The sequence below is a fragment of the Salvelinus alpinus genome, chromosome 17 (assembly GCF_045679555.1).
Source record: "Salvelinus alpinus chromosome 17, SLU_Salpinus.1, whole genome shotgun sequence".
NCBI lineage: Eukaryota > Metazoa > Chordata > Actinopteri > Salmoniformes > Salmonidae > Salvelinus > Salvelinus alpinus.
The window spans coordinates 31,351,984-31,378,196 of record NC_092102.1 but is presented as its reverse complement, the minus strand read 5'-3'; the positions used below and the strand labels follow the sequence as shown (position 1 = coordinate 31,378,196).

General features: G+C 46.7%; 1 protein-coding gene across 1 annotated transcript in view; it reads right to left on the bottom strand.

The window, feature by feature from the left end:
- LOC139542757 (acid-sensing ion channel 1-like) overlaps positions 1-26,213 on the bottom strand; it is a 114,437-nt gene that overhangs the window by 73,523 nt on the left and 14,701 nt on the right. Inside the window, exon 2 of the mRNA XM_071348560.1 lies at positions 25,729-25,924. Within this exon, the coding sequence (XP_071204661.1) occupies positions 25,729-25,924 (196 nt within the window). The remainder of the gene's footprint in view (positions 1-25,728; positions 25,925-26,213) is intronic.

Below are 26,213 nucleotides of genomic sequence, written 5' to 3'. Positions count from 1 at the left end.
ACTCTGTCCCCTGATCAAATCCTCTAGTCTATATTCCTCTACTCTGTCCCCTGGTCCAATCCTCTAGTCCACTTCCATCTGCTCTGTCCCCTGGTCCAATCCTCTAGTCTACATCCATCTGCTCTGTCCCCTGGTCCAATCCTCTAGTCTACATCCCACTACTCTGTCCCCTGATCAAATCCTCTAGTCTACATCCCTCTACTCTGTCCCCTGGTCCAATCCTCTAGTCTACATCCCTCTACTCTGTCCCCTGATCAAATCCTCTAGTCTATATCCCTCTACTCTGTCCCCTGGTCCAATCCTCTAGTCCACATCCATCTGCTCTGTCCCCTGGTCCAATCCTCTAGTCTACATCCCTCTACTCTGTCCCCTGGTCCAATCCTCTAGTCTACATCCCTCTACTCTGTCTCCTGGTCCAATCCTCTAATCCACATCCCTCTACTCTGTCCCCTGGTCCAATCCTCTAGTACACATTCTCTACTCTGTCCCCTGGTCCAATCCTCTAGTCTACAATCCTATACTCTGTCCCCTGGTCCAATCCTCTAGTACACATTCTCTACTCTGTCCCCTGGTCCAATCCTCTAGTCCACATCCCTCTACTCTGTCTCCTGATCCAATCCTCTAGTCTACATCCATCTACTCTGTCTCCTGGTCCAATCCTCTAGTCTACATCCCTCTACTCTGTCCCCTGGTCCAATCCTCTAGTCTACATCCCTCTACTCTGTCCCCTGATCCAATCCTCTAGTCTATATCCCTCTACTCTGTCCCCTGGTCCAATCCTCTAGTCTACATCCCTCTACTCTGTCCCCTGGTCCAATCCTCTAGTCTACATCCCTCTACTCTGTCCCCTGATCCAATCCTCTAGTCTATATCCCTCTACTCTGTCCCCTGGTCCAATCCTCTAGTCTACATCCCTCTACTCTGTCCCCTGGTCCAATCCTCTAGTCCACATCCCTCTACTCTGTCCCCTGGTCCAATCCTCTAGTCCACATCCCTCTACTCTGTCCCCTGGTCCAATCCTCTAGTCTACATCCCTCTACTCTGTCCCCTGGTCCAATCCTCTAGTCCACATCCCTCTACTCTGTCCCCTGGTCCAATCCTCTAGTCCACATCCTCTACTCTGTCCCCTGGTCCAATCCTCTAGTCCACATTCTCTACTCTGTCCCCTGGTCCAATCCTCTAATCCACATCCTCTAATCCACATCCTCTTGTCCACATCCTCTACTCTGTCCCCTGGTCCAATCCTCTAGTCCACATCCCTCTACTCTGCCCCCTGGTCCAATCCTGTAGTCCACATCCCTCTACTCTGTCTCCTGGTCCAATCCTCTAGTCCACATCCCTCTACTCTGTCCCCTGGTCCAATCCTCTAGTCCACATCCATCTGCTCTGTCCCCTGGTCCAATCCTCTAGTCCACATCCCTCTACTCTGTCCCCTGGTCCAATCCTCTAGTCCACATCCTCTACTCTGTCCCCTGGTCGAATCCTCTAGTTTACATCCCTCTACTCTGTCCCCTGGTCCAATCCTCTAGTCCACTTCCATCTGCTCTGTCCCCTGGTCCAATCCTCTAGTCTACATCCATCTGCTCTGTCCCCTGGTCCAATCCTCTAGTCTACATCCCACTACTCTGTCCCCTGATCCAATCCTCTAGTCTACATCCCTCTACTCTGTCCCCTGGTCCAATCCTCTAGTCTACATCCATCTACTCTGTCCCCTGATCCAATCCTCTAGTCTATATCCCTCTACTCTGTCCCCTGGTCCAATCCTCTAGTCCACATCCATCTGCTCTGTCCCCTGGTCCAATCCTCTAGTCTACATCCCTCTACTCTGTCCCCTGATCCAATCCTCTAGTCTACATCCCTCTACTCTGTCCCCTGGTCCAATCCTCTAGTACACATCCATCTGCTCTGTCCCCTGGTCCAATCCTCTAGTCTACATCCCTCTACTCTGTCCCCTGGTCCAATCCTCTAGTCTACATCCCTCTACTCTGTCCCCTGGTCCAATCCTCTAGTCTACATCCCTATACTCTGTCCCCTGGTCCAATCCTCTAGTACACATTCTCTACTCTGTCCCCTGGTCCAATCCTCTAGTCCACATCCCTCTACTCTGTCTCCTGATCCAATCCTCTAGTCTACATCCATCTACTCTGTCCCCTGGTCCAATCCTCTAGTCTACATCCCTCTACTCTGTCCCCTGATCCAATCCTCTAGTCTACATCCCTCTACTCTGTCCCCTGATCCAATCCTCTAGTCTATATCCCTCTACTCTGTCCCCTGGTCCAATCCTCTAGTCTACATCCCTCTACTCTGTCCCCTGGTCCAATCCTCTAGTCCACATCCCTCTACTCTGTCCCCTGGTCCAATCCTCTAGTCCACATCCCTCTACTCTGTCCCCTGGTCCAATCCTCTAGTCTACATCCCTCTACTCTGTCCCCTGATCCAATCCTCTAGTTTACATCCCTCTACTCTGTCCCCTGGTCCAATCCTCTAGTCCACATCCCTCTACTCTGTCCCCTGGTCCAATCCTCTAGTCCACATCCTCTACTCTGTCCCCTGGTCCAATCCTCTAGTCCACATTCTCTACTCTGTCCCCTGGTCCAATCCTCTAATCCACATCCTCTTGTCCACATCCTCTACTCTGTCCCCTGGTCCAATCCTCTAGTCCACATCCCTCTACTCTGCCCCCTGGTCCAATCCTGTAGTCCACATCCCTCTACTCTGTCTCCTGGTCCAATCCTCTAGTCCACATCCCTCTACTCTGTCCCCTGGTCCAATCCTCTAGTCCACATCCATCTGCTCTGTCCCCTGGTCCAATCCTCTAGTCCACATCCTCTACTCTGTCCCCTGGTCGAATCCTCTAGTTTACATCCCTCTACTCTGTCCCCTGGTCCAATCCTCTAGTCCACTTCCATCTGCTCTGTCCCCTGGTCCAATCCTCTAGTCTACATCCATCTGCTCTGTCCCCTGGTCCAATCCTCTAGTCTACATCCCACTACTCTGTCCCCTGATCAAATCCTCTAGTCTACATCCCACTACTCTGTCCCCTGATCAAATCCTCTAGTCTACATCCCTCTACTCTGTCCCCTGGTCCAATCCTCTAGTTTACATCCCTCTACTCTGTCCCCTGATCAAATCCTCTAGTCTATATCCCTCTACTCTGTCCCCTGGTCCAATCCTCTAGTCCACATCCATCTGCTCTGTCCCCTGGTCCAATCCTCTAGTCTACATCCCTCTACTCTGTCCCCTGGTCCAATCCTCTAGTACACATTCTCTACTCTGTCCCCTGGTCCAATCCTCTAGTCTACAATCCTATACTCTGTCCCCTGGTCCAATCCTCTAGTACACATTCTCTACTCTGTCCCCTGGTCCAATCCTCTAGTCCACATCCCTCTACTCTGTCTCCTGATCCAATCCTCTAGTCTACATCCATCTACTCTGTCTCCTGGTCCAATCCTCTAGTCTACATCCCTCTACTCTGTCCCCTGGTCCAATCCTCTAGTCTACATCCCTCTACTCTGTCCCCTGATCCAATCCTCTAGTCTATATCCCTCTACTCTGTCCCCTGGTCCAATCCTCTAGTCTACATCCCTCTACTCTGTCCCCTGGTCCAATCCTCTAGTCTACATCCCTCTACTCTGTCCCCTGATCCAATCCTCTAGTCTATATCCCTCTACTCTGTCCCCTGGTCCAATCCTCTAGTCTACATCCCTCTACTCTGTCCCCTGGTCCAATCCTCTAGTCCACATCCCTCTACTCTGTCCCCTGGTCCAATCCTCTAGTCCACATCCCTCTACTCTGTCCCCTGGTCCAATCCTCTAGTCTACATCCCTCTACTCTGTCCCCTGATCCAATCCTCTAGTTTACATCCCTCTACTCTGTCCCCTGGTCCAATCCTCTAGTCCACATCCCTCTACTCTGTCCCCTGGTCCAATCCTCTAGTCCACATCCTCTACTCTGTCCCCTGGTCCAATCCTCTAGTCCACATTCTCTACTCTGTCCCCTGGTCCAATCCTCTAATCCACATCCTCTAATCCACATCCTCTTGTCCACATCCTCTACTCTGTCCCCTGGTCCAATCCTCTAGTCCACAATCCCTCTACTCTGCCCCCTGGTCCAATCCTGTAGTCCACATCCCTCTACTCTGTCTCCTGGTCCAATCCTCTAGTCCACATCCCTCTACTCTGTCCCCTGGTCCAATCCTCTAGTCCACATCCATCTGCTCTGTCCCCTGGTCCAATCCTCTAGTCCACATCCCTCTACTCTGTCTCTGGTCCAATCCTCTAGTCCACATCCTCTACTCTGTCCCCTGGTCGAATCCTCTAGTTTACATCCCTCTACTCTGTCCCCTGGTCCAATCCTCTAGTCCACATCCTCTACTCTGTCCCCTGGTCGAATCCTCTAGTTTACATCCCTCTACTCTGTCCCCTGGTCCAATCCTCTAGTCCACATCCATCTGCTCTGTCCCCTGGTCCAATCCTCTAGTCTACATCCCTCTACTCTGTCCCCTGATCAAATCCTCTAGTCTATATTCCTCTACTCTGTCCCCTGGTCCAATCCTCTAGTCCACATCCATCTGCTCTGTCCCCTGGTCCAATCCTCTAGTCTACATCCTCTACTCTGTCCCCTGGTCCAATCCTCTAGTCCACATTCTCTACTCTGTCCCCTGGTCCAATCCTCTAGTCCACATTCTCTACTCTGTCCCCTGGTCCAATCCTCTAGTCCACATTCTCTACTCTGTCCCCTGGTCCAATCCTCTAGTCCACATCCATCTGCTCTGTCCCCTGGTCCAATCCTCTAGTCTATATTCCTCTACTCTGTCCCCTGGTCCAATCCTCTAGTCCACATCCATCTGCTCTGTCCCCTGGTCCAATCCTCTAGTCTACATCCATCTACTCTGTCCCCTGGTCCAATCCTCTAGTCGACATCCCTCTACTCTGTCCCCTGATCAAATCCTCTAGTCTACATCCCTCTACTCTGTCCCCTGGTCCAATCCTCTAGTCCACATCCTCTACTCTGTCCCCTGGTCCAATCCTCTAGTTTACATCCCTCTACTCTGTCCCCTGGTCCAATCCTCTAGTCCACATCCTCTACTCTGTCCCCTGGTCGAATCCTCTAGTCCACATCCCTCTACTCTGTCTCCTGATCCAATCCTCTAGTCTACATCCATCTACTCTGTCCCCTGGTCCAATCCTCTAGTCTACATCCCTCTACTCTGTCCCCTGATCCAATCCTCTAGTCTACATCCCTCTACTCTGTCCCCTGATCCAATCCTCTAGTCTATATCCCTCTACTCTGTCCCCTGGTCCAATCCTCTAGTCTACATCCCTCTACTCTGTTCCCTGGTCCAATCCTCTAGTCCACATCCCTCTACTCTGTCCCCTGGTCCAATCCTCTAGTCCACATCCTCTACTCTGTCCCCTGGTCCAATCCTCTAATCCACATCCTCTAATCCACATCCTCTTGTCCACATCCTCTACTCTGTCCCCTGGTCCACATCCTCTAGTCCACATCCATCTGCTCTGTCCCCTGGTCCAATCCTCTAGTCCACATCCTCTACTCTGTCCCCTGGTCCAATCCTCTAGTCCACATCCTCTACTCTGTCCCCTGGTCCAATCCTCTAGTTTACATCCCTCTACTCTGTCCCCTGGTCCAATCCTCTAGTCCACATCCTCTACTCTGTCCCCTGGTCGAATCCTCTAGTCTACATCCATCTGCTCTGTCCCCTGGTCCAATCCTCTAGTCTACATCCCACTACTCTGTCCCCTGATCAAATCCTCTAGTCTACATCCCTCTACTCTGTCCCCTGGTCCAATCCTCTAGTCCACATCCTCTACTCTGTCCCCTGGTCGAATCCTCTAGTTTACATCCCTCTACTCTGTCCCCTGGTCCAATCCTCTAGTCCACATCCCTCTACTCTGTCCCCTGGTCGAATCCTCTAGTTTACATCCCTCTACTCTGTCCCCTGGTCCAATCCTCTAGTCCACATCCATCTGCTCTGTCCCCTGGTCCAATCCTCTAGTCTACATCCCTCTACTCTGTCCCCTGATCCAATCCTCTAGTCTATATTCCTCTACTCTGTCCCCTGGTCCAATCCTCTAGTCCACATCCATCTGCTCTGTCCCCTGGTCCAATCCTCTAGTCTATATTCCTCTACTCTGTCCCCTGGTCCAATCCTCTAGTCCACATCCATCTGCTCTGTCCCCTGGTCCAATCCTCTAGTCTACATCCATCTACTCTGTCCCCTGGTCCAATCCTCTAGTCGACATCCCTCTACTCTGTCCCCTGATCAAATCCTCTAGTCTACATCCCTCTACTCTGTCCCCTGGTCCAATCCTCTAGTCCACATCCTCTACTCTGTCCCCTGGTCCAATCCTCTAGTTTACATCCCTCTACTCTGTCCCTGGTCCAATCCTCTAGTCCACATCCTCTACTCTGTCCCCTGGTCGAATCCTCTAGTCCACATCCCTCTACTCTGTCTCCTGATCCAATCCTCTAGTCTACATCCATCTACTCTGTCCCCTGGTCCAATCCTCTAGTCTACATCCCTCTACTCTGTCCCCTGATCCAATCCTCTAGTCTACATCCCTCTACTCTGTCCCCTGATCCAATCCTCTAGTCTATATCCCTCTACTCTGTCCCCTGGTCCAAGCCTCTAGTCTACATCCCTCTACTCTGTTCCCTGGTCCAATCCTCTAGTCCACATCCCTCTACTCTGTCCCCTGGTCCAATCCTCTAGTCCACATCCTCTACTCTGTCCCCTGGTCCAATCCTCTAATCCACATCCTCTAATCCACATCCTCTTGTCCACATCCTCTACTCTGTCCCCTGGTCCACATCCTCTAGTCCACATCCATCTGCTCTGTCCCCTGGTCCAATCCTCTAGTCCACATCCTCTACTCTGTCCCCTGGTCCAATCCTCTAGTCCACATCCTCTACTCTGTCCCCTGGTCCAATCCTCTAGTTTACATCCCTCTACTCTGTCCCCTGGTCCAATCCTCTAGTCCACATCCTCTACTCTGTCCCCTGGTCGAATCCTCTAGTCTACATCCATCTGCTCTGTCCCCTGGTCCAATCCTCTAGTCTACATCCCACTACTCTGTCCCCTGATCAAATCCTCTAGTCTACATCCCTCTACTCTGTCCCCTGGTCCAATCCTCTAGTCTACATCCCTCTACTCTGTCCCCTGATCAAATCCTCTAGTCTATATCCCTCTACTCTGTCCCCTGGTCCAATCCTCTAGTCCACATCCATCTGCTCTGTCCCCTGGTCCAATCCTCTAGTCTACATCCCTCTACTCTGTCCCCTGGTCCAATCCTCTAGTCTACATCCCTCTACTCTGTCTCCTGGTCCAATCCTCTAATCCACATCCCTCTACTCTGTCCCCTGGTCCAATCCTCTAGTACACATTCTCTACTCTGTCCCCTGGTCCAATCCTCTAGTCTACAATCCTATACTCTGTCCCCTGGTCCAATCCTCTAGTACACATTCTCTACTCTGTCCCCTGGTCCAATCCTCTAGTCCACATCCCTCTACTCTGTCTCCTGATCCAATCCTCTAGTCTACATCCATCTACTCTGTCTCCTGGTCCAATCCTCTAATCTACATCCCTCTACTCTGTCCCCTGGTCCAATCCTCTAGTCTACATCCCTCTACTCTGTCCCCTGATCCAATCCTCTAGTCTATATCCCTCTACTCTGTCCCCTGGTCCAATCCTCTAGTCTACATCCCTCTACTCTGTCCCCTGGTCCAATCCTCTAGTCTACATCCCTCTACTCTGTCCCCTGATCCAATCCTCTAGTCTATATCCCTCTACTCTGTCCCCTGGTCCAATCCTCTAGTCTACATCCCTCTACTCTGTCCCCTGGTCCAATCCTCTAGTCCACATCCCTCTACTCTGTCCCCTGGTCCAATCCTCTAGTCCACATCCCTCTACTCTGTCCCCTGGTCCAATCCTCTAGTCCACATCCTCTACTCTGTCCCCTGGTCCAATCCTCTAGTCCACATTCTCTACTCTGTCCCCTGGTCCAATCCTCTAATCCACATCCTCTAATCCACATCCTCTTGTCCACATCCTCTACTCTGTCCCCTGGTCCAATCCTCTAGTCCACATCCCTCTACTCTGCCCCCTGGTCCAATCCTGTAGTCCACATCCCTCTACTCTGTCTCCTGGTCCAATCCTCTAGTCCACATCCCTCTACTCTGTCCCCTGGTCCATCCTCTAGTCCACATCCATCTGCTCTGTCCCCTGGTCCAATCCTCTAGTCCACATCCCTCTACTCTGTCCCCTGGTCCAATTCTCTAGTCCACATCCTCTACTCTGTCCCCTGGTCGAATCCTCTAGTTTACATCCCTCTACTCTGTCCCCTGGTCCAATCCTCTAGTCCACATCCTCTACTCTGTCCCCTGGTCCAATCCTCTAGTTTACCTCCCTCTACTCTGTCCCCTGGTCCAATCCTCTAGTCCACATCCATCTGCTCTGTCCCCTGGTCCAATCCTCTAGTCTACATCCCTCTACTCTGTCCCCTGATCAAATCCTCTAGTCTATATTCCTCTACTCTGTCCCCTGGTCCAATCCTCTAGTCCACATCCATCTGCTCTGTCCCCTGGTCCAATCCTCTAGTCTACATCCTCTACTCTGTCCCCTGGTCCAATCCTCTAGTCCACATTCTCTACTCTGTCCCCTGGTCCAATCCTCTAATCCACATCCTCTTGTCCACATCCTCTACTCTGTCCCCTGGTCCAATCCTCTAGTCCACATCCCTCTACTCTGCCCCCTGGTCCAATCCTGTAGTCCACATCCCTCTACTCTGTCTCCTGGTCCAATCCTCTAGTCCACATCCCTCTACTCTGTCCCCTGGTCCAATCCTCTAGTCCACATACATCTGCTCTGTCCCCTGGTCCAATCCTCTAGTCCACATCCCTCTACTCTGTCCCCTGGTCCAATCCTCTAGTCCACATCCTCTACTCTGTCCCCTGGTCGAATCCTCTAGTTTACATCCCTCTACTCTGTCCCCTGGTCCAATCCTCTAGTCCACATCCTCTACTCTGTCCCCTGGTCGAATCCTCTAGTTTACATCCCTCTACTCTGTCCCCTGGTCCAATCCTCTAGTCCACATCCATCTGCTCTGTCCCCTGGTCCAATTCTCTAGTCTACATCCCTCTACTCTGTCCCCTGATCAAATCCTCTAGTCTATATTCCTCTACTCTGTCCCCTGGTCGAATCCTCTAGTCCACATCCATCTGCTCTGTCCCCTGGTCCAATCCTCTAGTCTATATTCCTCTACTCTGTCCCCTGGTCCAATCCTCTAGTCCACATCCATCTGCTCTGTCCCCTGGTCCAATCCTCTAGTCCACATCCCTCTACTCTGTCCCCTGGTCCAATCCTCTAGTCTACATCCCTCTACTCTGTCCCCTGATCAAATCCTCTAGTCTACATCCCTCTACTCTGTCCCCTGGTCCAATCCTCTAGTCTACATCCCTCTACTCTGTCTCCTGGTCCAATCCTCTAATCCACATCCCTCTACTCTGTCCCCTGATCCAATCCTCTAGTCTATATCCCTCTACTCTGTCCCCTGGTCCAATCCTCTAGTACACATGCTCTACTCTGTCCCCTGGTCCAATCCTCTAGTCTACATCCCTATACTCTGTCCCCTGGTCCAATCCTCTAGTACACATTCTCTACTCTGTCCCCTGGTCCAATCCTCTAGTCCACATCCCTCTACTCTGTCTCCTGATCCAATCCTCTAGTCTACATCCATCTACTCTGTCCCCTGGTCCAATCCTCTAGTCTACATCCCTCTACTCTGTCCCCTGATCCAATCCTCTAGTCTACATCCCTCTACTCTGTCCCCTGGTCCAATCCTCTAGTCTACATCCATCTACTCTGTCCCCTGATCCAATCCTCTAGTCTATATCCCTCTACTCTGTCCCCTGGTCCAATCCTCTAGTCCACATCCATCTGCTCTGTCCCCTGGTCCAATCCTCTAGTCTACATCCCTCTACTCTGTCCCCTGGTCCCATCCTCTAGTCTACATCCCTCTACTCTGTCCCCTGGTCCAATCCTCTAGTACACATCCATCTGCTCTGTCCCCTGGTCCAATCCTCTAGTCTACATCCCTCTACTCTGTCCCCTGGTCCAATCCTCTAGTCTACATCCCTCTACTCTGTCCCCTGGTCCAATCCTCTAGTCTACATCCCTATACTCTGTCCCCTGGTCCAATCCTCTAGTACACATTCTCTACTCTGTCCCCTGGTCCAATCCTCTAGTACACATTCTCTACTCTGTCCCCTGGTCCAATCCTCTAGTCCACATCCATCTGCTCTGTCCCCTGGTCCAATCCTCTAGTCTACATCCCTCTACTCTGTCCCCTGATCAAATCCTCTAGTCTATATTCCTCTACTCTGTCCCCTGGTCCAATCCTCTAGTCCACATCCATCTGCTCTGTCCCCTGGTCCAATCCTCTAGTCTACATCCTCTACTCTGTCCCCTGGTCCAATCCTCTAGTCCACATTCTCTACTCTGTCCCCTGGTCCAATCCTCTAATCCACATCCTCTAATCCACATCCTCTTGTCCACATCCTCTACTCTGTCCCCTGGTCCAATCCTCTAGTCCACATCCCTCTACTCTGCCCCCTGGTCCAATCCTGTAGTCCACATCCCTCTACTCTGTCTCCTGGTCCAATCCTCTAGTCCACATCCCTCTACTCTGTCCCCTGGTCCAATCCTCTAGTCCACATCCATCTGCTCTGTCCCCTGGTCCAATCCTCTAGTCCACATCCCTCTACTCTGTCCCCTGGTCCAATCCTCTAGTCCACATCCTCTACTCTGTCCCCTGATCAAATCCTCTAGTCTACATCCCTCTACTCTGTCCCCTGGTCCAATCCTCTAGTCTACATCCCTCTACTCTGTCTCCTGGTCCAATCCTCTAATCCACATCCCTCTATTCTGTCCCCTGATCCAATCCTCTAGTCTATATCCCTCTACTCTGTCCCCTGGTCCAATCCTCTAGTACACATGCTCTACTCTGTCCCCTGGTCCAATCCTCTAGTCTACATCCCTATACTCTGTCCCCTGGTCCAATCCTCTAGTACACATTCTCTACTCTGTCCCCTGGTCCAATCCTCTAGTCCACATCCCTCTACTCTGTCTCCTGATCCAATCCTCTAGTCTACATCCATCTACTCTGTCCCCTGGTCCAATCCTCTAGTCTACATCCCTCTACTCTGTCCCCTGATCCAATCCTCTAGTCTACATCCCTCTACTCTGTCCCCTGGTCCAATCCTCTAGTCTACATCCATCTACTCTGTCCCCTGATCCAATCCTCTAGTTTACCTCCCTCTACTCTGTCCCCTGATCCAATCCTCTAGTCTACATCCCTCTACTCTGTCCCCTGGTCCAATCCTCTAGTCTACATCCCTCTACTCTGTCCCCTGGTCCAATCCTCTAGTCCACATCCTCTACTCTGTCCCCTGGTCCAATCCTCTAGTCCACATCCATCTGCTCTGTCCCCTGGTCCAATCCTCTAGTCTACATCCCTCTACTCTGTCCCTTGGTCCAATCCTCTAGTCTATATCCCTCTACTCTGTCCCCTGGTCCAATCCTCTAGTCTACATCCCTCTACTCTGTCCCCTGATCCAATCCTCTAGTCTATATCCATCTACTCTGTCCCCTGGTCCAATCCTCTAGTCTACATCCCTCTACTCTGTCCCCTGGTCCAATCCTCTAGTCTACATCCCTCTACTCTGTCCCCTGATCCAATCCTCTAGTCTATATCCCTCTACTCTGTCTCCTGATCCAATCCTCTAGTCTACATCCCTCTACTCTGTCCCCTGGTCCAATCCTCTAGTCCACATCCTCTACTCTGTCCCCTGGTCGAATCCTCTAGTTTACATCCCTCTACTCTGTCCCCTGGTCCAATCCTCTAGTCCACATCCATCTGCTCTGTCCCCTGGTCCAATTCTCTAGTCTACATCCCTCTACTCTGTCCCCTGATCAAATCCTCTAGTCTATATTCCTCTACTCTGTCCCCTGGTCGAATCCTCTAGTCCACATCCATCTGCTCTGTCCCCTGGTCCAATCCTCTAGTCTATATTCCTCTACTCTGTCCCCTGGTCCAATCCTCTAGTCCACATCCATCTGCTCTGTCCCCTGGTCCAATCCTCTAGTCCACATCCCTCTACTCTGTCCCCTGGTCCAATCCTCTAGTCTACATCCCTCTACTCTGTCCCCTGATCAAATCCTCTAGTCTACATCCCTCTACTCTGTCCCCTGGTCCAATCCTCTAGTCTACATCCCTCTACTCTGTCTCCTGGTCCAATCCTCTAATCCACATCCCTCTACTCTGTCCCCTGATCCAATCCTCTAGTCTATATCCCTCTACTCTGTCCCCTGGTCCAATCCTCTAGTACACATGCTCTACTCTGTCCCCTGGTCCAATCCTCTAGTCTACATCCCTATACTCTGTCCCCTGGTCCAATCCTCTAGTACACATTCTCTACTCTGTCCCCTGGTCCAATCCTCTAGTCCACATCCCTCTACTCTGTCCCCTGGTCCAATCCTCTAGTCTACATCCCTCTACTCTGTCCCCTGGTCCAATCCTCTAGTCCACATCCTCTACTCTGTCCCCTGGTCCAATCCTCTAGTCCACATCCATCTGCTCTGTCCCCTGGTCCAATCCTCTAGTCTACATCCCTCTACTCTGTCCCCTGGTCCAATCCTCTAGTCTATATCCCTCTACTCTGTCCCCTGGTCCAATCCTCTAGTCTACATCCCTCTACTCTGTCCCCTGATCCAATCCTCTAGTCTATATCCATCTACTCTGTCCCCTGGTCCAATCCTCTAGTCTACATCCCTCTACTCTGTCCCCTGGTCCAATCCTCTAGTCTACATCCCTCTACTCTGTCCCCTGATCCAATCCTCTAGTCTATATCCCTCTACTCTGTCTCCTGATCCAATCCTGTAGTCTACATCCCTCTACTCTGTCCCCTGGTCCAATCCTCTAGTCTACATCCCTCTACTCTGTCCCCGGGTCCAATCCTCTAGTCCACATCCATCTGCTCTGTCCCCTGGTCCAATCCTCTAGTCTACATCCCTCTACTCTGTCTCTTGGTCCAATCCTCTAGTCTACATCCCTCTACTCTGTCTCTTGGTCCAATCCTCTAGTCTACATCCATCTACTCTGTCCCTGCATGTGCCTTCTGCCTCTCTCCAACTAGCCTCCTCCTTTCTCTCAACACTTACTGTGTATTACATATTTCCTTTTATTTTTTCTTCAACCTTCTCAACAGCTACAGTAATGATTGTTTCTTTCCCCTCATCCCTGTGTCCTTGTGTTTTTAGATCAGCATCATGTCCATGCTGGGTGTCTGTCTGTCTGACACTTCCACTGCCTACAGCCTCTCTCTACTCTCACTTTGACAATCTGTTCACCTTCTCCCCTTCCCTTGTCCCCTACCACCTCCTCCTCCCCTCACCCCCCTTCCATCGACACAGAGGGTCTTCATAGGAGTTTATGTTAAGATATGATGCCAAACATTTAAATACACAGTTTAAGCAGTCTTCGACAATGACAATGTTACAGACGATTTGATTTGAGATTTACATACCTGGCCACTCAAACACACACACACAGTGCATGAGGTTAATACTGAGTTGTCCGTATGTCCGACCTTGCCAAAGGACGTTCTGAAGATGGAATGAATACTCCTGGACTTCAAAGCCTCGTGCTGTGGTTACAGTACATTACTTCTACTGTATATTAAATAAACCAGAACCTGCAGCACCTGGCCCATTATCCTTCCTCTCCCCAATGATCTACCGCCCTCTGTCCCTCTCTCTCTTTCTCTCTGTCTCTCTCACCCCCGCTCTCTCTCCAGCTCTCTTTCCCTCTCCCTCTCTCTCTCTCCATCTCCCTCCCTCTCTCTCTCTCTCTCCCTCTCCTATTCTCTCTCTCCTATTCTCTCTCTCTCCCCCTATCCCTCCCTCTCATATTCTCTCTCTCTCCCTCTCCCTCTCTCTCCCTCTCCTATTCTCTCTCTCTCCTATTCTCTCTCTCTCCCTCCCTCCCTCTCCCTATTACTGTTTTACAGGTCGGTCCCTTGTCTGACATTTGGGGACAGGACGGTCCAGTCCAGTTTATATCCCACCACCAGAGCTCCCCTCTCCTGTCTCTGCCTGTCCCTCAGAGGAGCATCAAAGGGGTCTGATTCAGAGAGGCCCATGCCAACCTACATCAAACACACACAGCACAGAAAGCCAGCCATCCAGTCACCTGCACTAATCCTCAGGATAAATAAACCATGCGCAGAGCAGATTCGTGCAGCCAGCACAGAGCTATTTTCAGACACACTGTTTTTCTACCACGTCTGAAATGTATTCAAAAAGAGCATTTTTCCCTCTCTCTCTCCCTCGCTCTCTCTCTCTCAGGTCTGGGCAAATAGAGCATGTTTGAGCAACACCACTGATCTCTCATCTGGAGGCCAGTTTCAATGAGGGGTTTGGATAGGGTTATCAAACTGTGCTAAGGCATGAAAGGGTAAGCTTAGAATCAATGTTAGAGAAATGCCTTCATACAGTTTAAACTTCTGCACTTACTTGGATGTGTTTTCTATGCCGCCTATAATCTGTTTTGCTGTATTTTATGAAGAATTGGAAAAGCAAATCAAATAAAAAATATTGGGTCAGTTCCTCTTGTCCCTCTTGGTCGGTTTGAGTCATGAAGGTGTGTGTGTGTGAGTGTGCGAGTGTGTGCGTGAGTGTGTATGTGTGCAAGTGTGTGTTTGTGCCTGTGTGTGTGTGTGCTTGCATGCACATGCATATGCCTGAGTGTGTGTGTGTGTGTGCCTGTCAGCATATGTAAACATACAATTACATGCACTCTCCCATCACCTCCACTTTCCAGGTCTATTTGGCTGGCCCAGTGCTGACATCTGGACTTTGGCTAGCCTATAGCATTACTTCATTACTTTCCTTCATAAGCTTTATGAGTATTCATCCACTGCTTTAGGTAAATCTTCACCATCGATCAAACTTGTGAGATGGTCAGCACTAAATACACTGTATTCAGCAGAGGGAATGAAACTCATTTGGTAAAGCATGCATGCCTCATCACAAAGGCATAAGGGATCACCTTCAGCGCTGCACCTTAAGTGATTTTACATGCTCCTAAAATGTCCACCTCACCTCTCTTGGCCAAGACGTCTTTTTTAGAAAACCTGGTGCTAGGAAACAAGGGATAAAGAGGGATGCCAGGGGAAGGCGAGAAGGAGGGAAAAGGGTGGAGGATATAGAGAGTGCAGCATGAAAAGATAATGAGAATTGTCATGCCCATGGGGGTGATGTGAAGGGGATGCACAATGCAGTGGTCGAAATGGAGAGATGAGGAAAAATTGTTTTGAGAAAAAAAGAAGAGAAAAATAGAGAGGGAGAATGGAGGGATAAACATCGCTCGAGGGCCTGAGTGTGAGGAGTTATGACAGGGTCCTGATGCCCAGGAGGTCTCTGACCCTGCCTGGTGATGATGTGTCACTGGGTGTGAACACAACAGAACAGAGCAGCTCGTGGGGAATGCAGTGCCTGGGGCTTCTTGTTCGACTTGCCAGTGGGAGGAGGGGCTCATTCTCTAGTCTGGTTCCTCTAGTCTCTATCTTAAAAATGTTTCTCTGTTATCAACCTACGGGTAATCTCGGCACCCAGAACCAAATTAGCTAAGGCTGTCACGAGAGACAAAGCTAAAAGAGATATTCACCTACATTCATCCCAGGTTATTATTTTAGGGAGGTTCAGGCCAGGGCTGAAGGCTTTCCTCGAACAGATGCCTGTAAAAAGAAACACAGCTTCAGCCAGACTACATTGGATTGAATAGAGAGGATCTGATGTGTGTCGGGGGTGCATGATGCACTCACAGTCTCACAGCCACTCTTCAACATGTCACAAAGCATGAGTTAAGTCTGACTTGGTTTTGTTAATTATTAATAAGTTTCACACAGTGCTTTTGTTTCCCCCCAATTAAGATGGGATTTGATGATGTAACAGGCAACAGCACATTTAAGTTTGTATTTGTATTTATTATGGATCCCCATTAGCTGCTGCTTTGGCAGCAGGGTTTCAGCAAAATTAAGGCAGCTTATACAATTTTAAAAACATTACAATACATTCACAGATTTCACAACACACTGGGTGCCTTCAGGCCCCTACTCCACCACTACCACATATCTACAGTACAAAATCCATGTGTATGTATAGTGCATATGTTATTGTGTGAGTTTGCATGTGTCTGTGCCAATGTTTGTGTTGCTTCACAGTCCCCGCTGTTCCATAAGGTGTCTTTTTATCTGTTTTTTTTTTAAATCTAATTTTACTGCTGGCATGAGTAACTTGATGTGGAATAGAGTTCCATGTAGTCGTGGCTCTATGTAGTACTGTGTGCCTCCCATAGTCTGTTCTGGACTTGGGGGACTGTGAAGAGACCTCTTGTGTCATGTCTTGTGGGGTATGCATGGGTGTCTGAGCTGTGTGCCAGTAGTTTAGACAGACAGCTCGGTGCATTCAACATGTCAATACCTCTCATAAATAAAGTAGTGATGAAGTCAATCTCTCCTCCACCTTCAGCCAGGAGAGATTGACATGTATATGATTAATATTAGCTCTCTGTGTACATCCAAGGGCCAGCCGTGCTGCCCTGTTCTGAGCCATTTCCTAAGTCCTTTTTTGTGGCACCTGACCACACAACTGAACAGTAGTCAAGGTGCGACAAAACTAGGGCCTGTAGGACCTGCCTTGTTGATAGTGTTGTTAAGAAGGCAGAGCATCGCTTTATTATAGACAGACTTTTCCCCATCTTAGCTACTACTGCATCAATATGTTTTGACCATGACAGTTTACAATCTAGGGTTACTCCAAACAGTTTAGGCATCTCAACTTCCACATTATATATTACAAGATTTAGTTGAGGTTAAGGGTTTTGTGCGTGTTTTGTTCCAAATACAATGTTTTTAGTTTTAGAAATATTTAGGGCTAACTTATTCCTTGCCACCCACTCTGAAACTAACTGCAGCTCTTTGTTGAGTGTTGCAGTCATTTCAGTCACTGTAGTAGCTGACGTGTATAGTGTTGAGTCATCCGCATACATAGACACTCTGGCTTTTCTCAAAGTTAGTGGCATGTCGTTAGTAAACATTTAAAAAAGCAAGGGGCCTAAACAGCTACCCTGTGGAATTCCTGATTCTAACTGGATTATATTTGAGAGACTTCCCTTAAAGAACACCCTCTGTGTTCTGTTAGACAAGTAACTCTTTATCCACATTATAGCAGGGGGTGTAAAGCCATAACACATACGTTTTTCCAGCAGCAGACTATGATCAATAATGTTGAAAGCTGCACTGAAGTCTAACAAGACAGCCCCCACAATCATTTTATTATCAAATTCTCTCAGCCAATCATAAGTCATTTATGTAAGTGCTGTTCTTGTTGAGTGTCCTTCCCTATAAGCATGCTGAAATTCGGTTGTCAATTTGTTTACTGTGAAATAGCATTGTATCTGGTCAAACACCATTTTTTCCAGAAGTTTACTAAGGGTTGGTAGCAGGCTTTGGTCGGCTATTTGAGCCAATCGGCTATTTCCATCCCGATTGTCAGACCCCGGTGGCTTGTCATTGTTGATAAACAACAATCATTTTTTCACCTCTTCCACACTGACTTTACGGAATTCAAAAGTACAATTCTTGTCTTTCATAATTTGGTCCGATATACTTGGATGTGTAGTGGCAGCGTTTGTTGCTGGCATGTCATCCCTAAGTTTGCTTATCTGCCAATGAAAAAGTAACTAAAGTAGTTGTCAATATCAGTGGGCTTTATGATGAATGAGCCATCTGATTCAATGAATGAAGGAGCCGGGTTGGCTTTTTCCCCAAAATTTAATTTAAGGTGCCCCAAAGCGTTTTACTATCATTCTTTATATAATTTATCTTTGTTTCATAGTGTAGTTTATTTTTATTTAGTTTAGTCACATGATTTCTTAATTTGCAGTACATTTGCCAATCAGTTGGGCTCCCAGACTTAATTGCCATACCTTTTGCCTCATCCCTCTCAACCATACAATTTTTCAATTCCTCATCAATCCAAGGGGATTTAACAGTTTTTACAGTCATTTTCTTAATGGGTGTGTGCTTATTAGTAACTGGAATAGGTCGTTTCATAAATGCGTCAAGTGCAGCGTCTGGTTGCTCCTCATTACACACCACATACCAACAAATATACCAGCAAATTTCTTTACATCATCAAATCAAATCAAATCAAATCAAATCAAATTTTATTAGTCACATACACATGGTTAGCAGATGTTAATGCGAGTGTAGCGAAATGCTTGTGCTTCTAGTTCCGACAATGCAGTAATAACCAACAGTAATCTAACCTAACAATTCCACACTACTACCTTACACACACACACAAGTGTAAAGGGATAAAGAATATGTACATAAAGATATATGGATGAGTGGTGGTACAGAACGGCATGGCAAGATGCAGTAGATGGTATAGAGTACGGTATATACATATGAGATGAGTACTGTAGGGTATGTAAACATAAAGTGGCATAGTTTAAAGTGGCTAGTGGTACATGTATTGCATAAAGATGGCAAGATGCAGTAGATGATATAGAGTACAGTATATATACATATGAGATGGGTAATGTAGGGTATGTAGACATTGTATTAAGTGGCATTGCTCATCAACATATGATCAACAATACATCCTATGGATTTGGATACTGCTTTAAAGCAAATATCTGCAGCATTAGTAAAATGTGATCAGTACATGTTGATGATTTAATTCCTGTGCTGTTTGTAACCCTGATAGGTTGACTGACAACCTATCAGGGTTACAAACAGCACAGGAATTAAATTTGAAGTTTTTTCCTGAGTGGGCAGCTTGATGATAGCCAGTCAATATTGAAATCACCCAGAAAATATACTTCTCTGTTGATATCACATACATTATCAAGCATTTCACACATATTATCCAGATACTGACTGTTAGCACTTGGTGGTCTATAGCAGCTTCCCGCAAGAATGGGCTTTAGGTGAGGCAGATTAACCTGTAGCCATAATACTTCAACAGTATTTAACATTAGATCGTCTCTAAGCTTTACAGGAATCTGGTTCTGAATATAGACCGCAACACCGCCTCCGTTGGCATTTCTGTCTTTTCGGTAAATGTTATAACCATGTACTGCTACCACTGTATCATCAAAGGTATTATCTAAGTGAGTTTTAGAGATAGTCAGAATATGAATGTCATCTGTTACAAGCAAGTTATTGACTTCATGGACCTTGTTTCTTCGGCTAAATATGTTAATATGGGCTATTTTTAGCACTTTTCTGGGTTGCTTGATTGTTTTTAATGCTTTACTGGGAAGCTTATCAGAGGTAGACTAACTCATGTTATTTACATTGGAGTTGATAGTGCAGGGTGAGCTGCATAAAGTGGTCTTCCTACTATTGCTCACCGCCTCAGTGCTAACAGTGTAACTCTGGTTTATAGGCTCAAACAGTTGTATTCGGTGCAATTAGGGGTACATAAATTAAATGACTTACATTGTGTTTGCCAATGCCCCTAAGATCATGTACATTCGATACAGCATTATGACGACTCATTGTCACAATGGTAGGGATTAACTGAGCTGGTCTTGGATCATTTACCAGTCATTGTTTCAACGCAGCCTTGAAATGTGTGGACAGAGTCCAGGAGCCAAGATGATTTAGATGGACTCCGTCATTTCCACAGCAAAGATCAACGTTTGTTTTTGTGAGGAAGCCAATGATTTGTTGCTTTGCATTTGTCTATCACCGAAAAACTTCTCAAGGAAAAGGTTGTTGCCAGCATCGACATGACAGACAGACAATGTGATCAGAGGAAGTAATAGCACAGCTGACATGGCACAGAGTATAGCAGAGAGCTCAGAAGAAGCACACAGTAACCTAACAGAGCTGCTGTGCCTGGTTCCAGCAAATAAGGATGTTGCAAGTGAGCATTTCGTTGGATGGTGTATACCATGTGTATCCTGTACATACGACTAATACAACTTTAAACTTGGTTCCCTGGGTAGACTTGTCAAAGCCTGCTTTTGACAAACAAGAGAGAGCTGCCGACCAGCAGAGCATGAGGCAGAGCTCCCCAGAGTAGGATGCTTTCTCACCCTTTCTCTTACTGTATCTCTCTCTTTCTCTATGTCTGTCTCTCTCAGTTTCTCTCTCTCTGATCCTGCTCTCACTCTACATTCTATCAGTCGCTCTGTCTTGCTCTCTCTCGCTCTCTCTGATCCTGCTCTCACTCTACATTCTATCAATCGCTCTGTCTTGCTCTCTCTCCTCCTCTCTCTCGCTCTCTCTGATCCTCCTCTCACTCTACATTCTATCAGTTGCTCTGTCTCTCTTTCTCTCTCCACCTCTCTCTCGCTCTCTCTGATCCTGCTCTCACTCTACATTCTATCAGTCGCTCTGTCTTGCTCTCTCTCCACCTCTCTCTCTCGCTCTCTCTGATCCTGCTCTCACTCTACATTCTCTCTCAGTCGCTCTGTCTCTCTCTCTCTCTCCACCTCGCTCGCTCACTCTTTTCAATTCTCTCCTTCAGTTCAATTGAGAGGCTTTTTGAAACAGCTCCATCGCTTTGTCCCACGGCCATGTTTAAGAGGCCAATTATCCATGATCATTCCATTCCACCCCCAGTCATTGACAGCCAGGAAGGGTGGAGGATTCACTCAATGACTCTGTAATTGCTGCCTCTTTATCATTTATGCTTATTCATTTGGAAATCACTTCGCAATTTACACTCTTTCTCAACACACTTTGATTGTGGATATGAATATCTCAGGCAAATATGTTTCCAAGTTGCTTCTCGCAGTAGCGCACTATCATTGTGTCTTAATAACCTCACTTACACCCAGGGGGTATGTTTGGGTACCGACATGAATAATGCAAATCAGCCAAAAGTGAATGATTCAAAAAGTACTCAGTGCATATCAAGAGGAAAGTAATTTATCTCCTTACATTGACATGTACATAGGGCTATTGCTTTGAAGATAACCCTTCAAATAAAGCAATAGTCTAAGAATGAGGTCGTTATCATAATAACTATCTAGGAAGGATGATTTTCTAATCTTTTAATTAAATGAGTGGTATTTTTTCCTGGTCAACACCAGTCAGTTTTTAAATCAGATGCAATTGGGTCTGCCACTATTCCACGTCATTGGATTGGTTGTTAAAATGTAGGCTACAAGCATCCATCTCCCCAGGCACTTTCTGCAATATATAATCTCCATCCCAGTGATTGGCATATCATAATGGAATAAATCATTCACAATTATTGTCCAAGGCAAAATCTCATCAAACTCATCCTCGATAGCATCTTACTCAACGAGCGTAATGATTGGATAATGAGATGAGATAAAATATCACCTGACCTCAACCCCCTGTGCAGAATCTGGTTGAATCAACATAGTTTCAATGTATTTTGTCAACGTATTGTGATGTGGAAAATACATTAACGTAAACTGTTGTTTTGAGGGGGAAATTTCAACCACAGGATTATGTCATCATGGTAAACAAATTTCAACAAGACAAACCTTGTATAAGACAAACCTTGTATAAAATCTGTTGAATTTGTACCTTTAAAACAACGTCAGATCTTCCACTATCAGAAAAAACAATAGGCTGGGAAGCACCTACTGGAGAATTTATCTATCTACAGCACTGGTCTCCAACCGTTCGATCGCGATCGACTGGTCGATCTTCAAGGCATTCCTAGTCGATCACCAAATATTTCTGTAGAAAAGCCAGCGAACGATAAAGGATTGTGCTCCTTCTTTAAAATCATGTTGAGCTGTTAACGGTAGGTGCACTTGATTTAAAAGTCCTGCGCACCGGGTAAGCAAAGTGTTGCCATGAGACAAACTCCGCCTACCCGGCAGACTGGCAAATCTGTGACTAAATCGAGTGCACGTACTGCGCTGCCCAATCGGATAGCTCAAATCACCGTGGCTACAGAGCTTCCATGACCCTGGCCACAGCCAAGTTTAAATGGCTACTAGCCTACGTAAGATTTAATAACTTTAAAACCATGACCACAGAGAGACCGTCAACGAATACAGTAAAGAGCTGCTGTTTTTATGAGTGAGTTCATGTTTAAGTTTATATTCAGCACTGTCACTGTTTTTATTCAACACTATAACAAAACACGCTTCTCCGTACTTCCGCTTGGGCTGCAGCTGCAATGAATGAGTAGCCAAGTATCGATAGCCCTGCGTTTCATTATTATTAGCAGCTCGTTGTGTCGATTTTAATATTACAAAATATTTAACTCCCTCTGAATTTGTGCATGAGGCAGATACGGTGCGACTCGAGTTTCACCATCCGGTGGAAGACGGTGTCCCCTCTCTCTGGTCAGTCTCACCGGAGGAAAGGAAGGAGAGAGCAGGGACCGTGAGAGGCGGTTGGGAAAAATTGTTTTGAACGTCATCCAACTTGGAATTCCAAATCGGAAACTCAGACAACTTTCTAGAGCTCCGAATTTTCGACCTGAAGATGACTGACATCATGATTTGACCTCGTTGACCATCAGATGCAGGTACCATCAGTCCAGTAAAATAAAAAGCAAATTATTTCAATTAATGCTCCACAGTGCCTCACACGTGCTAAACCAACTGATCTATTTTGTTATCAAAGCTCGAGTTTTTCAATATAATATTTTCTGATTAACAATATTGGCAGGCCAATCAAATAGCCAATATGCTGTGATAATGTATTAGGCCTACTGCCCAAACCTCATTCCTACAAAACTGTTTGTGTGAGGTTAATGTAAAAAAAGAACATCTGAGCAGTATATCTCAGCTTGCTTTTTGACTGCGAAAGTGATCTTGACTCAGAAAAGGTTAGTGACCACTGATCTACAGCTACCCTTTGGTCTCACATCCAGGGTCTTAACCAAGCCCATCCCTGATTACCTATGATATTTGTCACTGACTATTACCAAAGTGCTATCATGAGATGATTGTTGAGAGATCTCCACTTAAAGATGCAAGATGTAACTTTTTGGGCAAACCGACCAAATTCCGATAGAAATGTGAGTTATAGATCTGTCATGCTTATTGAAAGCAAGTCTAAGAAGCAGTAGATCTGTTCTATGTGTGCTATTTCTATGCTTCCCATTCTTAAGTTTTGTTTTGTCACATAAACTGAAATTAGGAAAACTATAAGAATTTTAGCAACCAGGAAATGGTCGGAGAAATGGTCGGAGGAAATGTGTGCAATAATAGTGCTTAACATTATTTTTTGAATGACTACCCCATCTCTGTGCCCCACACATACAATTACATGTAAGGTCCCTCAGTTGAGAAGGGAATTTCAAGCACAGATTCAACCACAAAGACCAGGGAGGTTTTCCAAAGCCTCGCAAAGAAGGGCACCTATTCGTAGATGGGTGAAAATGTTTTAAAAAAGACACTGAATTTCCATTTGAGCATGGAGAAGTTATCAATTGTGTTTCGGATGGTATATCAATACACCCAGTCACTACAACAATACAGGTGTCCTTCCTAACTCAGTTGCCGGAGAGGAAGGAAAACGCTCAGGGATTTCACAATGAGGCCAATGGTGATTGTAAAACAGTTACAGAGTTTAATTGCTGTGATAGGAGAAAACTGAGGATGGATCAACAACATTGTACTTACACCACAATACTAACCTAAATGACAGAGTGAAAAGAAGGAAGCCTGTACAGAATACAAATATTCCAAAACATAAATCCTGTTTGCAAGACACTAAAGTAAAACTGTAAAAAATGTGACAAAGAAATTAACTTTTTATCCTGAATACAAAGCGATATTTTTGTGGCAAACACATCACTTAGTACGACTTTTCATATTTTCAAGCATGGTGGAGAGTTGGGCGAAGTTGATCTGCGAGATTCTTAATAAATGCTTGTTTGATTTAATGGCGCTCACCATACAAGAAGTGACAGAACAATTGAGCACGACTAGAGATCAAATCAGTTAATATAAGGGCCACTAGATGTCTTGTGATAGATTACATAAAATCCTTGAAAGATACCCAAATTCTGGGAGTTTACAGATCTGATGTTCAAAGTTTTTTTTAGATCATAAGAAATTATAGCGGATACATGTTGTCAAAAATGCCAAAATAATCACAAAATAGAAAAGTTGGGTCGGAGCTTTGTCATTATATTTTATTCGATTTTAGATCATCTTTTTTAATTATTTAATATATTGTACATGTGATAAGGCCACACAGAGGGCCAGAGATTATTACAGACACCTGTGATAATCTGAAGTACCCAAAAGGGCCACTAGATGTCTTGTGATAGATTACATAAAATCCTTGAAAGATAACCAAATTATGGTAGTTTAGTGGTAGTATACCCTCCCTTTGCAACCCTAGTCCTAGGGTAGTAGTGGCCCTTTTGGGTACTTCAGATTATCACAGGTGTCTGTAATAATCTCTGGCCATCTGTGTCCAGATGCAATTTCCTGAGAGCCACGCCAGTCTTCAAAGGGGAGAGAAATGTCTCTCTCACACGCTCTCCTTCTCTCTTCCTCTCACTCGCTCACGCTCTCTCTCTCTCTCGCTCTCTCTCGCTCTCTCTCTCGCTCTCTCTCTCTCACTCTCTCTGAGTAGTGCTGCGAGGACAGGAGGGGAGTGGAACAGGACAGTGTCGGCCTGCCGGGGTGTTTCATTTTAAAGAATGGCAAAGATGAATGAATACTGTGCAGTATAATGACAAAATATTTCTTGCCACAGCTGCTATAAGGGACTTGATATGCTCTGTCAATCATCATTATAGGAAAACTACTGTAGCTCTCTTTTTCTCTCTCTCCTCTATAACTGTCCTCTGGTGAGATATCACATGGTGTCCAAGACAATCACAATTTTATAGAAACTAAACAATGGGGCAGTGGGCAGAGCATAAAGGCAGTGTACTCTCCAAGACTGAAAATGAATGGAAGATGCCTGAGAGACTTTTGGCAACTGGTAGAGGATCTATCATCAGCCAACGCAGCAGGTTTATGGCGAGGAGACTGTAACCCAGTGGGAGATTTCAAAGTAAAACCTTATGTTGAAGTAGCAGTAGCTCGCTGCAGTAAATACAGAACAAACGTTTACGGTGCCACCCACATATACCATCCATTACATACAGTATCCCACAACTCTATGTAATGTCTCCCTTCAACATGCATCTTTCATCCACTCTCTACCACATATTCCACATCCACTTCCCACATGCATCTTTGAACACCAAGTCTCTGAGGATAGCGCCACACAGTATGCCGTGCCAGCCACTCTCTACAGTACAAACGCTGTTTGAAGGAATTAACAAACACATTACAAAAAAGGGATTCTGTTTGTTGCCAGACCTCTCAAACAGCATCTGTGGGCATGGTGAGTGAGCAAAAGAGGGCATTCATGCTTGGTTGAGTCACAAAGCACAGTAGGGCCACCACGCTCATTAAAGCAATACATTTAATTAATTAATTGTGAAATAGGTCAATTTTGACTTTGAGGTGCAGTCAAATACACTAGGAACAGACTCGGGAGGCAGAATGGAGATTCACATACTGTATTATACCATTTTTGGGAAATACAGTAATAGCAGATTGTGTTTTTCCTCTCTTTGGTACATACATTTTTTTTTGAAAGATGATCTGAGGTCTTCAGGTAACTTACCACTTGGAAGTCCTCGGCTCTGCACTCGGCACCCCGGAAGTGACACGCCAGCAGTATTTCCTTGATGTCATGTCCTGTGCGGTCGTAGAACTCACGCATGTTGAAGGGGCGGGGCTTGAAGTTGTGGAAGTCAGCTTTGACCTTCAGGGTCTCCAGAACACTTTCCTCCACCAAATGGGTGTCCCTGATCTCATACCTAGAGAGACAGAGAGAGAGCGAAGGAGAGAGAGAAAAAAGAGAGAGAGAGAGAGACAAAGAAAGCGAGAAGGAAGGAGTCCAAAAGAGGGATTTTTATTAGTCTAGTCACAAACGTTCAATTTCAGCATATTCAAACAGAGGTAGATTCATTCCCTTTTTCCTGCTATTCCTCTTCCCACTCTTTAATACCTTCAAGCAGACTACCATAGTCCCTGTGCCCAAGAATGCCAAGGGAATCTGTCTGTAGCCATGAAATGCTTTGAAAAGCTGGTCATGGCTCACATCAA